Genomic DNA, 14,301 nt, shown 5'->3' on the forward strand with positions numbered 1-14,301 from the left:
GCCATTAACTATTAAGTGTCATTTATGTAGTTTATGTATTAAATATACACTCTTAAGTTAATGTCCTTGGTTGCTTGTGAAGTGTGTTATTATTAGTTAGTTGACAATGTTAACACTTATTTTACACGCAATTATTTTCCTTAAAAGAGAAAAAGGCCAAACAGTAGAAACATGTTCAACAAAATTTGTTCTGAATTACTCGGCATACATGTGGCACATACATGACTACATTGTCGAAGTAATGTCTATAATGTAATGAACAACAGGGGCTTATAATCCTGTGGCCTCAGGGAAGTTGATTCTGCAGTGGCTCATGGGAGGGACCTCAGGTATACTGCTGTAACTAGTTTACCCAGTTCTACGGTGTAACAAAAATACGAAGAGTTATTGTAAAACAGAAGTTTCCTACATTTCCTAACTAACAGTGACGTGTTTTGTTACTGTGGCTGGAAACGGAAACATTTCCCGTTAAATTACAGTAAACTACTGGCAGCTACAGTTGCCAGCTTTAAACTGTTATTCTACAGTGTACCTACTGTCATTTACAACAACAGTTTAGTACCGTAAAGATATTACAGTACTGTGCTGTATGTAAAATAAACATTACAGTATTATACTGTCAGCTCTTTGGTTGCAGTTATACTGTTATTTTACAGTTCCTACAGCATTCCCCATTAACAACTTATTACTGTAAAACTGTAGAATGTGTTCTTCACAGTGATATAAACTAATGATTTAAAATGTTTACATTTAAAAATAAAAAATAAGATTAATAATAATAAATTAAAATAGCTATCACAGAAATGGCTCAGACAAGAGATGGCCTTACAACATCAGGCATTTATTAAAGCTGAACATTTTCAGTATCTGCAAAATCCATAAAAACACCATTACTACTTGGTGGTCAGAATTTTTTCTTGAACTATGACAAGTGATGGCTAACATTACATTCATTAAACTTTGTATTTTCCTCCCAGGGTCAAAATTAACCAGGTCTGGTTTGACCGTTTGCAAATTAACCTTATAAACCACCACTGAATAAGTATCAACAATTATTGACATAAAATACCAGAAGTATGTATTTTGAATTTAATCTTACACATAATCAAAACAAGACAGCAATATTATGACTTATTCAATTTTAATTCAACGTCAACATTTTCTCATTACACATACACAAGGATGCACTTATTTATTTTGAATTCAGTCTTTTGACTCACTCACTCACTCACATAATATTCTAATATTAACCAGATTAAGACAATAGTCTGAGTAGGTCAAATTATATAATCGGATTGAGATTATTCATTCAATAAAGAAAAAAAACATGCAAATTGTATAATAATGAAGTGTTCTATTTGCAGCGTGTGAACATCAAAGCCTGAATAATGCCTTAAAATAAGGTCAATATTTGGGTTGTTATTGGTGCAGCGAAGGGGAGACGACTTGATCCGTGCGCGCGCGTGTGTATGCGCGTGTCCACAGCAGCAGTCCGAATTAGAGATGAACCGCGAAGTCGGTCTGATATTGGTACAAGATGGAAGGCTGCCAGTAGCCTAATTTCTTTAGTGAATACGTGATATATATACTATTATATACTATATAATACGGATCTTAAAACAACATTTCTACATATATTCTTTATCAAAATCTAATTTGATTGGGTGTATCGGCAGAGAGATTTCTTTGTCCGCCAGTGCCGGACAAGTCCTACCGGTTGTGCGGCGCTGGAGTTTTAAGCTAACTTCCCTGTGTGTGTGTGTGTGTATATATATCAGTGATGGCGGTGTGACGATGGACGGGAGCTGAGGTAGTCTGCTGCCCACACCTCACCCGGGTTAATTTCTCAACAAACCCAGACAAGAGTGTTTGTTTTTATTTGACCACGACAACAGTGAGTAGCAGTGAATTCGCCTTTGAGCTCTTTTAGCCGTCTAGCTTGTGCTAGCGCGGCGAAGGAACGCGATATTGCAGATAGATAGAGATAGCAGCGCCTCGGGGTTGACTCCGTACAACCGCCGGACATAACACGAGAAAAAACCCGTTTCGGGCATGTGGAGGGGCCGTGTTAATATTTACTTGGAATGTAATGCTCTCAAAAGTGAATAGCCTAGATGCGGATACAACACACGTGATGAGAAACCTGCTTTCTCAAGGTAACGTGCTGTGTTTTCGTCTGCAGGTGCACACGAGTGGGAAATGCACCATCATCTTCTGAGCTGCAGACGAGAAGAAGAAGAAGAAGAAGCACCTGCAGTGCCGATTTGTTGAGGGGAGTCGTTCAGCAAGTGCCACACAAGAGGACTACAACTCCCAGCAGCAGGAAGAGGATGACGATGTAATGTGATATTAAAGGTAATTCATCAGCACAGCCGCATCTGTGGTGCATTCAGGTACATTTCCGTCTGAATGGCAGGTGTGTGGCTCACCTCCTCCTTCCTTCAGCTCCCAAAAGACAGAGGCAGTAATTCACCATGCACAGTCCTGCTCCAGATATCATGGCAGGATACCCGAGTGGATCTTTGGTGGCGGACAAAGATGCAAATCCGGAGACGACCCTGGGAAGTGCCTACTCTCCCGTGGACTACATGAGCATCACCAGCTTCCCCAGGCTCCCAGAGGACGATGTGACGTCCGGGGAGAACACCCTTAAATCCCGCAAAGATGATGACAATGTCCTGAGTGAGCAGGATACGGGTCAGTCACAAACGTCTTCCTACATAACATCTGCCACTACAGTTGTCTTCAAAGAAAATCTTGCAATATTACTTGGAAATGTACTTGACTGTGGTTTTCTTAAAATTGTCAACTGGTCGATTATTCTCTCGGTTAATCAGTTAATTGTTTGGCCCGTTGTTGTTGTTTATACGGAGCAAAGAAACCAGAAAATATTCACATTTAAGAAACTGAAAAATCTGAGAACTGAAGATGAATCTTTTATCGAAGTAGTTTAGTTTAATTAAGTAATCGATTCATTCCTAGTGGTCTCCGTTTAACTACGAACCAACCTCTGTCTAGCTTAGCAGATTTCTTTATTTACAAAAAATACACTAATCTCAAGGGCTCACACGGTGGTGTAGTGGGTTCGAGCCCCGGTTGGAACAAGGGCCTTTCTGCATGGAGTTTGCATGTTCTCCAGTCCAAAAACATGCAATGTGGGGATTAGGTAAATTGGACACTCTAAATTGACCATTGTGAGAGTGAATGGTTGTTGGTCTCTATCTGTGTGTGGCCCTGCGATGGACTGGCGAACTGTCCAGGGTGTACCCCGCCTATCGCCCGATGGAGCTGAGATTGGCAAAGCACCCCCCGCGACCCTCTGGTGGAGGATTAAGCGGTTAGATGATGACTGACACTCCTCTCATCCGTCATCTTATCATTTCAGTCCTTATGTAAACTCCATTGACACTCTGAGTCAACAATGTGGTGCAGTTCCTTGTAACATCAACATTTACGGGGACGCTCTTACGTCTGGATTTGTTTGCAGTTTATATGTTAGCATATTTTTTGGAGTTTGTTCTTTGGTCGTCGGTTAAGTTATGGTTGCCTTGCTCTTCCCTGTTTAGTCCTGAGGCTTCTTTGTTTTGTGCTGTATGTCACACAGACCCAGATCTGTTCCTGAATTCAGCTCGCCTCCAACGTCTCCCCTCTTCGGCTTCGGACCTGGCCAGCCATGATGTGTCTTTGCAGGAGACCAACAGAGACCCCTTTAAAGAAGACTGCGCTTGCCAGCGAGATGGACTGACCGTCATCATCACGGCGTGTCTCACTTTCGCCACGGGAGTCACTGTGGCTCTCATCATGCAGATCTACTTTGGAGACCCACAGGTTAGAGGCTCGCGTATCTTTCTAGAGTTGTGAGGATGCATTTAGGATCAAAGTCATTGTTATGAAGCCACCCTATGTTATTGTTAGGACACTGTAGCTGGTCCTCTCTGTGTCAAAGGGTCTAAATTGTCAGGGTATAAGCTAACTGTAGAAAAACATTTTTATTAATATGAGACTTAATGCAAAGTTTTGAATCAATCAATATTATTTCTTTATATATATATACAAATGTAATGTGTGTTTTATAAATGGGCTCCGGGACGAGTCATTCACCCTTTGTGGGTTTGGCTTATTCAAAATAGTGAAAACAAGGGGGGTGTTCTCTGACGACACGCTGTTACCTGTGAAACACGGTTGCTCTGAAAACACCCGCATTAGCACTTGGCACTTTCCTCCTGATGAAATTAACCATAGACTATGAAATTAACATGGCAAAAAATTTTATATTCTTATGTTGAAGGTTAAATTTTATGTAACCGATTGGTTAATAATAAGTGGGTCAGTTTTTCTCATACCTGCTGTTGCTGACTATTGTTCACTGTTGAAGTAATATCACTTGATCAAGCCTATTCTGACATTACACATTACTAAATAAGTAATAAAAGTATTCATGATTCGTGCTGATATCGTATCGGATCGATATCGGTATTGGCCAATACTCAAGGCTGCAATATCGGTATCGTATTGGAAGTGAAAAAGTTGTATCGGGACATCCCTATTAAAATGATAACATTCTTTAAAGTAACACAACATAGGACTTGCTCTTGGGGTCCCCTCACAGTTGGTAAACGGTATTGTTTGTTACAACTGTTGTTATGTCCTGGTAACGTTGACGAGGCAGTGAAGCCGTTCTTCTATTGTACCATGTAACCTGGTACAGTAGTATACAATTTTATACATTGTATGCAAATGGGATTACACGAAAAACAAACCCCTCAAAAAACAACAACAGAACAACAGAGCTTTCGTGTGTGTTGTCTTGTAACCATGTTGCAACAGAGTTTCTCTTCTCAGTTGATTATAGGATTAGAGGTGACCTCACAGGTTTCCTCCCACACATCTCTGACTCCGCTTAGAGGCATTTTTAACAGCTTCCGTCTTCTCCGTTCATGCAAGGTCTTTAACCAGGGAGCAGTGGTGACGGACGCAGCTCGGTGTACGTCTCTTGGCTTCAGCGTTTTGGAGAAGCAGGGCTCCAGTGTTGACGCTGCCATCACTGCTGCCCTCTGTTTGGGAATCGTGCACCCTCACACCTCCGGGATAGGAGGGTGAGTGCTTAAAAAAAAAAACCCCACCTACACAAGACTCTCACAGAGGATTTTTGAGTTCTCTGAGAAACTAACTTGACTTCCTGCACGTGTTTTTATACAGTGGTGGCGTAATGCTGGTGCATGACATCCGTAAGAACGAGACGAGAGTCATCGATTTCAGAGAGATGGCACCGTCTGCCCTCCACGAGGAGATGATGCAGACAAACCTCCAGCAGAATGTAGGGCATTTTTCTGGAATGCTGTTTTCCCCACCACACACACACACATTGTTTATTGACATTTCAAGATGGCAACACATAATCAGCTATCCTGCGTAAATTTCCCTCAGGATCAATAAAGTCTATCTATCCATCCATCCACAGATGTGTCTTGTACAAATTGGCGCGTTTCTTATGTCGATGCGGCAAACGCGCTCGGACGAGTTTGCTCATTTACGTAGGGTGCAAATCGGACACCAACATTTCAAAATGGCCGACTTCCTGTTGAGTTGAGGTCACGGTCGACTTTTTTGTCTATAATGTCTTCCCACCAAGTTTGGGGAAATTCTGTGGAACTCAATTTCGCCTCTGTTTTCACCTTAGGGGGCACTACAGAGCCCTTGAGCAACGCACGGGTATGGGAACTATGCCAATATTGCATTTTCGCCACTCCTGACCTCCATGCCAAGTTTCAGGGGTTTTTATGCACGATAAAGCCACAGATATAACAGTAATCTGAAGAATAACAATAGGTTCCTTTATGATTGTGCACTGAAGTAAACACTTGTGTCGTCGTTGTTTTTCAGCCTGGCTTGTTGGTGGGCGTACCGGGTATGCTCAGTGGGCTGCAGCAGGCTCACCAGCTCTATGGCAGGTAGGTTCCATCATCTCTCTTATTTCGCTCGTTGGTTTTGATGCAAAATAATAACGAAGGCTATAATAATCTCTGAAAAGCCAGTTGTTGTGTCAGTGTGTGAAGCAGTGAGAGGATCATCAGCTGTGTTACAAAAAAACAGGTTTGTTTTTTTTTTTTAACCACAGTGTTGGGCTGCAATTACTCTCATGCTGTGTTATTATCCCTGTCCTAATGCTTCAGCTGCTGGAGGATGTTACAACAACTCTCTCACTGACTATCCTCTACATTTACATCGATACAGTCTTATGCCGGCCTGTTCAGGGCTCGTACGGGTGCTTGAATTTAGGGTAAAGGGTTTGAAAATGCTTGAGAGTGTGACTATTTATAGCTATTTTACAACAAATAGCTATCTGACGTAATAGTTTGCTTATTGGATGGAGACTGCTCTGCCTGCACCTCACTTATATTCACCAGACTTTTGGTTGTTTTAAACATAATAAATGATTTAATGTCTAAAATAATCATTTTACAAGCAAGTATGTATGTATCACAATCAAGTATTTGATGTTTTCAAAATGTCCACCAAAACAAAAATGATTCTGTTTTAATAATTTCTTTGTTATATGAAAATAATAACCTTTAAGAAGCAAAAAACCAATAATTGATTATAAAATTAGTTGACAATTAATATAGCAGTTGTTGCAGCCCTGTTTTATTTCAATTAAATATGCAATATACTACAGCTCTAAGTTGCTAGAAAAGCAAATCCAAGTTGCAGTTTGCACCAATGCAATGAAATGTTTCTCTTTTTGCTTTTGTTATTTTAGACCAGTACAATAATGTACATAAATGTGTTGTTATCCTTGCATTAGAGTTCAGTAGTTGATATTTTGATGGCATAACTGATGATGTTTTAAATATATCTCACAGGAAATATTAGAAACACATCTTGAGTTACCGCATTTTATTGTTGCGGTTAGAAAAATTGCATTTCCATCTTATTTTCTTCACATTTCTTCACAGCTAAGTGAATGTGTTAAACCTTGATGACCTCTAATTTCCCCCAGAATGCCGTGGAAGGATTTGGTTACCATGGCAGCAGATGTGGCCAGAGATGGATTTAATGTGACTCAAGACTTGGGTAAGCATCGTGTCATGTGGTAAATTGTTGTTGTTCCTCAGCAGCCTGAAGTTTAGCTCTTCTTTTGTATTCTTCATTCCGTCTTTTCCTCTCCACAGCTGGATCTCTGGCTAAAGTTAAGGACCAAAACATCTCGGATGCGTTCCGCACGCTGTTCCTCCCCAACGGCCAGGCCTCGCTCCCCGGACAGTTCACCAGGCGTCTTGATTTGGCGTCCGTTTTGGATGCCGTCGCAGTTAACGGGATATCGGAGTTCTACAGTGGAAACCTGACGCAGGAGATGGTGGCTGCGGTGAATATTAACATTTCTTAAATCTTAAATCCTGACATTTTGTCATGGCTGTGGTGATAATTTACTTTCTATTCACTGTTCTATTGTGATCACAATTGTGTGGACTGAAACTATACGCATGTATATTTATTAGGCATGCACCAAAATGAAAATTTTATTATGCCAATTCTGTACCAATGTTTTTTTTAATCTAATTTTGTAGACATGGCTGGGACTGTGTGTCCTTACCTCACTAAAGTCAAGGCATTCCAATTATATAGATAAATATTCATGTGTCAAAGAATAAATCACTTAAGAAACTATGATTATATTCAGGTGGATCTCCTGCTGTGCGCTTCTCCGTCTCCAAGCGGGCTCTTTGTATCCAATGCAGCCTTTTCTCTACACATCCACTTTATCCCCACATCCAAGTCATGTCATCTTTATGACGAGGAAGGAGTACCATCATGATGAAGTGCAGGGGATCCGAGTAGATCTCAGTAAAACGCGTTGACAGACTCTTAAGAGCGCACTTTTCACTTTTCATTGTTTTCACCTCGTTCTCCGTCTCAACCTCTTTGTGTAGAACTTAGTGCTGCAATTACGGGAATAATGACTCTTTAGTTAACTGCTCAAAGGCAAGAAGAGAGAGAGGGAACGTTCACCGGTGTGAAGTGAATGTCACCGGGAGTTTGTAATCTGTGCTGTATGCAGCCGAGTTTCTCTTTTGTGCAAAGAGACTTTCCAGCATTTAGTAGGTGCTGTTGTACCGTGTAGTCGCATCCTATTGGTGTTCCAAACTGATCTTGGACAGACTCTAAGCGGGTATAGACAAGCGAGTGCTGGAAGACATACAAGACCATTGATAATCCCCATCGATCTCATCCCGTGGGGTCAAAATGATCATGAGGACGGTGAGCAAAAATCCCAGAACTACACAAGGGGACCTGGTGAATGACCTGCAGAGAGCTGGGACCAAAGTAACAAAGGTTACCATCAGTAACACACTACGCCGACAGGGAATCAAATCCTGCAGTGCCAGACGTGTACCCCCTGCTTAAGTTATTACATGTCCAGGCCTGTCTGAAGTTTGCCAGAGAGCATATGGATGATCCAGAAGAGGATTGGGAGAATGTCATGTGGTCAGATGAAACCAAAATGGAACTTTTTGGTACAAATTCAACTCGTCATGTTTGGAGGACGAAGAATGCTGAGTTATATCCCAAGAACACCATACCTACTGTGAAGCATGGGGGTGGAAACATGGGGCTACATTGGGGCTATTTTCTGCAAAGGGGACAGGACGACTGATCCGTCTTAATGAAAGAATGAATGGGGCCATGTATCGTGAGATTTAGAGCCACCAAAACCTCCTTCCATCAGTGAGAGCATTGAAGATGAAACGTGGCTGGGTCTTCCAGCATGACAATGACCCCAAACACACCGCCCCGGGCAACAAAGGAGTGGCTCCGTAAGAAGCATTGCAAAGTCCTGGAGTGGCCTAGCCAGTCTCCAGACCTCAACCCCGTAGAAAATCCGTGGAGGGAGTTGAAAGTCCATGTTGCCCGGCAACAGCCCCAAAACATCACTGCTCGAGAGGAGATCTGCATGGAGGATTTTACTGATGTTCACAACATCTTTTCAACAATCCAGCACGATTTTCATAATTTAGTGTTTAATGGTTTAGTTATATCCATGGACATACGTGCCTCAAGGGAAGTACAGGCACATATTTTTTCCCCACTTCACAACATGTATTTATTGAAATATTTAGTCCATATTAAGATAACTAAAAGCAGGGGGAAACACGCCATAATAGTAGTTCAAAATCAAAGGGCACGAATATTTCAGCGGTTTAATTTCCCTGTCAGTGACGGGTTAACTTCCTGCATTTTTAATAGGTGCAAGCAAAAGGCGGAGTTCTCACAGACAATGACTTTGGAAACTACACCACGGTCATACAGCAGCCAGCAGAGGTCACCTATCAGGGTAATTTTTGATTTGATTTCATCCCATGTTTTCTGCAGTTCTGTTTCTGAGTATTTTATTGCATTTCATTTTGTCTTAAAGAGAAAAAACCCATGAAACTGTCCTTTTTATATAAGATGATCATTCTGGTTATTTTGGGTGATTTTTGAAGGACATCACGTGATGGCGGCTCCACCTCCACACGCAGGCGTCGCTGTGATCACTGCTCTCAACATCCTGGAGGGTTACAACATCACCAGCCAGGTGCCCAGGAACAGCACCTACCACTGGATTGCAGAGGTAGTGCACCTCTGTCAACACCTCTGTGACTGCCAACACTGTGTGTGTGTGTGTGTGTGTGTTAATGTTGTGTTACTTTACAAGGCTGTGAAGATTGCTTTGGCTCTTGCTAGTGGACTGGGTGACCCCTTGTATGATGCCTCTGTGTCAGAGACTTTCACCAAGATGCAGAGGTAGAGGACATTCGTTCGTTCTTACATATCCTTCTCAAGTCTGTGAGGAGTTTTTATTGAGCCCTGCACTTTTTTTTTATTCTTATTTCCTAGCAAAACACAGGCTGCCCTGCTCCGCCAGATGATCAGTGACTCTCAGGCGTTCCCTGCTGACCACTACACTCCTTCATTTACCTTGGAGGAAGGTGCAGCAGCTGCACAGGTCATGGTCATGGGTCCAGACGACTACATCGTGTCATTCATGAGGTATGACTGCGTGTGTGCTTTTAGTTTTATTTCTGCTGCTGCTGCTGCTTGTCTTGGCCAGGTCTCCCTTATAAAAGCCATTCTTAATCTCAGTGGGAATTTAAATATCAAGCAGAACTTCTTTCAACCTTCTTTCGGCAAATCATCGGCCTTCATCTTGTCCTTTCTCTCATGTCCTCCTTCACAACATCCATGAGCCTTCTCTGTGGTCTTCCTCTTTTCCTCTATCTTCAACTTCTCCTGTAAATTGAGAATTGTTTTAATATTGTTTTTCTCGTCGTCGTTGGCTTTTATAGCTCTTTAAACAAACCATTTGGCAGCGGGATCGTGACTCCCTCGGGGATCTTGTTGAACAGCCAGATATTGGACTTCTCCTGGCCAAACAAAACACAGAGTTCATCGCCAAATCCGGTAATTTCACCTCCTTTTTCGAGTCTCTCACTGAAAGATGAGTTATGTCATTTTTATTTGGTACTCATGGTGTCTGCTCCAGCAAAACAGAATCCAGCCTGGGAAGAGGCCCATGTCCTTCCTGATGCCCACAGCAGTGAGGCCAGCCGTGGGTTTATGTGGCACATACGTGGCCGTCGGATCGTCTAATGGAGAGAAAGCTCTCAGTGGCATCACACAGGTAAAATACTGGATCAAGTACAAACATGACTAATCTAGTGCTGTCAGTTAAACGCGTCATTAACGGCGTCAATTATTTTATTTCTTTTCAAAGAGGAGACCTGCGTATCTGTGCTCGATTGCTCTTCTTTTACTGGTACCCAGATGTCTGTCACAGTAAATTGAATTTGAATTGTGAGAACTTGAATTTTTCCAATGCAATGATTCAAATTAATCAATACAACGTCAAATTCAGTTTTATTAATGCAATTATTCCAGTTTAGAAATTTAAAGTCACATATAAATGATTCAAATTGAGTTTCTGGTGGCACGTATTTCAGCCCATAGACGAGGGCTCAAACCAGTGAACTCATCCATCCCGAGGTTCCGTGCATTTTAGGATTTAAGGATTTTCAGTGTGAATGCAGATATCAGATATGGGTCACTTTTGAAAGACAACGTAAGCAGATCCTGCAAAGAAAGTCAGATGTAGGCAGCATATCAGAATTGACCTGCAGTGTGAATGCAGCCTCAGATTATCCTGCAGCCACAGTGGATGGATGGATTTTTTTGTGTTCGATACCTATATCGCAACCTGAAGTATCTACGATATCGTTCCGATTTACCACCTACAGCCATTTCAAGCTATTTCGAAGACCTAATTCACCCACTGTGTCTCTGAAGAAGAATTAAGCAGCCCACAACATGACTCCGCTAAAATGATACCAAGTATCCCTATTTGTCATATTCACTGTATTTATTTTTATTAATTTCATTCATATTTAGCCAGCGGTTTGCCATGAAACTCTTAAATCTTAAATCTTAAAACACACAGTTCAATCAATCACGTGGAGTTATGGCTTTTCTAAGTGACAGTGGAAAAGAAACGAGGATTCTGTTTCCCTGGCTTATTCCCTGTATTCACATCAAACGTCTTCTGTCTTGTTCACAGGTGCTGATGAATGTTCTGTCGTCGCGTAAAAACATGAGTGACAGTTTAGCGTACGGCAGACTCCACCCACAGTTGCGGCCCAACACCCTCCTGGTGGACTGTGAGTTTTTCCAGCTGTTAAATCAGTTTTATAGTTTTGTGCAGATTGACAGTTTTTCGACTCGCTTCCTGCGATCGTGTGTCATCAGATTAGTTTTGTGGACATTGATGGATTGATTGATATTGAAGGGAAGTAGAGAAACTGCAACAAACGTTTGTTGTCATCAAAAACACAGTAGGATTATCGTGGTACAACGTAATGTTACACTTCCCCTGTGCTGGGTTTTATTTTGTTGGAGGAAGCTAAAAACTGTAAGGGAACTTCCAATTTCTATCCATCTAATCGAAAGCAATCTAATCCTCTCTAATCTGTCCAAGTTAACAAGTATAACTACTCCAAATTCTGCTCTGTTTTTGGGACAAACGGAACCTGAATGAATTAATTGTCATTTAAAAAAAAAAAATCGAAATGACAATCACCTCATCGCTGCGTTCAAAACGTAGATTTTTTTTCATCTCTGTGGACGGCACATCACAGTGACGGTGAGGTTTGTGACTGAGGAGGCACTCGTCGGATGTACAAATATGAACCCAAAATAGAGGCTTGTATTTCATATTTTGATTTTGAAACATTTAGTTGTTTTAATTATGCTTTAATCAATTCCATACTGTTCAACAATACGATAGCATGAAAAACAAAATAACATTTATTAATATAAGATCAAATTCCCTTTTTTTTATTCAAATAGTTTTTTTTGGCTGATCTCTCTTTTTTTAAAATTAAAAAAAGCAACACCGGTTACCCGGTGTCACTACAAGGCTCAGCACTGCCCCCTATCAGTGCGGCACGGTACTTTCTACCTCACCCTGTGCATTTTCCCTGCGCATATACGGCCGATCAGAAAGACTAAATGGGTCACACACATTGATTAAATATAGACAGGCTGTGGAGCATCAGCATGTGTAGTACATGTATAATCAAACAATACATAAAATAAATTGTAATGGAGGCAGCAATGGGCATGCGCACAGCTCATTGCTGCCTCACCTCACCGCTCTCCCGTGTATTTGAACAGGAAATGAGTTAATTCAGTGATTTTGACCATAGAAATGTTGAAGTCGTACAGAAAACTCATTTATAGAACAGTCAAGTGGACAAATTGATTTTCTTTTATCTTAGTTTGCATTATACTCGTCATGATGACCTAACCTCTCACCTTCTTCCTCCCTCCCTCCCTGCAGCTGAGTTTCTAGATGAAGACGTGGAGCAGCTGAAGGCCAAAGGTCACAACGTAGAGAGGACAGATGTTCTCTCACTGGTGGAAGGAGCACGCAGAACAAACGACCTCATCATTGGTGTGAAGGACCCCCGTAGCACGGATGCCTCTGCCCTTACCATGTCCAACATGCCCTAGTGTGTGTGTGTGTGTACCTCATGCTCACATGGGAAAAGTAAGATTAACACCAGGATTGATGAAAAGTAATAAACACAATTGAATGCAAAGTACTACTGCTTGACTGAGAAAAACATTCAACAACAAATCATGCTTTTTTGTGTGAAACTAATGGGGATCCACTGAGGTTGTTAACTTGGGAAAAGTCACAAAATTTGTAGCCGTATGTTACAACTTAAAATTCACAACTTCAGCCTCAGTCGCAGTAAAGTTAGTGTTAAATCAGATGCTCAGTCAAAGTTTGTGGACTAAGTCACACACGGAGCAGTTTATTAAATGAATTTGATGCAGTGGTATATACAACTGCGTAAGTGTCAGCAGGTTTATGGTGGATTTATTAGTTATTTTAATATCTTACACTTACACTCCAGGAAGAAAGCACCCTTTAGAGCAGTTGCTTGGTCCTGGGTTTAAACCACGTCCTGCGCCGTCACACCTACACAGAGGCCATTTTCTCTTCCTGCTCTTTACTTGATGTGAGACTGTGGTTCGATGTTGTTGTTTTGTCGGTTGCTAATAAAATGCATTATTCACGCAACAGGATCCGCTTCAGTTTAACAGGTGTTGAATATGAGTAATTGCAGCTGAACTGTATTTAAATATATCATTTAAGACATTTGAATTGTTGCATACCGTAATTTAGTTTTTGTTTAAAGCTTGTGGCATTTTAGAGTCAGGGTACGTGTTTTTAGAATGGGAATAATTAATTCTTTATAGACGGATTAAATGTAATGTCTATTTTTATATGAATTATTTATATTTGTTGGGCTGTTTACATTATTTCTGCTGGTTTCCAACTGCTTTCTTTTAAAATTTCCTATGTGGTGTTGCAAGTTCTTAGTAGTTGTTTTTATTTTTATAGTAACAACCATCCACTTTTAAGCTTAGTATTGTACTTTATTATTCTTTGAATTGTGTCCAGAATGGCCTATGCTGACTGATGAAATATTTCCTCAACCTTTTTGTGTCTGTTGCTGGGTACTAGTGCAATAATACTGTCCATGCTTGTTTCTTGTACCGTAGAGTACCACGCCTTAAGGCAAACATTTGCACAACACCTGATGTTTCATTCCATGTGTATTTGTATTTGATTTTATCACAAATCAACATTGTCCAAACACAGTAAATAAAATGTTTTCACTGGAGATTTTCTGCCACCTTTTTCCTTCATACATTTTTTTTAAAAATTTGATTCAAGGCTCCAAGCACCAAAAT

At 41.0% G+C, this 14,301-nt stretch overlaps 1 protein-coding gene across 2 annotated transcripts; it reads left to right on the plus strand.

Annotated features, from left to right (window-relative positions):
* The first annotated feature begins 1,694 nt into the window (after positions 1-1,694).
* On the plus strand, positions 1,695-14,231 carry LOC122777626 (glutathione hydrolase 7). 2 transcript variants are annotated; one of them, XM_044038962.1, is made up of 17 exons: positions 1,695-1,894; positions 2,183-2,355; positions 2,446-2,697; positions 3,605-3,828; positions 4,945-5,096; positions 5,200-5,317; positions 5,884-5,951; positions 7,001-7,074; positions 7,173-7,366; positions 9,247-9,334; positions 9,486-9,613; positions 9,698-9,786; positions 9,880-10,032; positions 10,329-10,443; positions 10,526-10,663; positions 11,594-11,693; positions 12,875-14,231. In XM_044038962.1, exons 3-17 carry the CDS (start codon positions 2,475-2,477, stop codon positions 13,045-13,047), a joined length of 2,037 nt encoding a protein of 678 aa, XP_043894897.1. In that variant the 5' UTR covers positions 1,695-1,894; positions 2,183-2,355; positions 2,446-2,474; the 3' UTR covers positions 13,048-14,231. The 2 variants fall into 2 exon arrangements, with proteins under 2 accessions (XP_043894897.1, XP_043894898.1); XM_044038963.1 differs by having other exon boundaries at positions 1,695-1,810.
* Positions 14,232-14,301: the final 70 nt, after the last annotated feature.

The sequence above is a fragment of the Solea senegalensis genome, linkage group LG11 (assembly GCF_019176455.1).
Source record: "Solea senegalensis isolate Sse05_10M linkage group LG11, IFAPA_SoseM_1, whole genome shotgun sequence".
In the NCBI taxonomy this organism is placed as follows: Eukaryota; Metazoa; Chordata; class Actinopteri; order Pleuronectiformes; family Soleidae; genus Solea; species Solea senegalensis.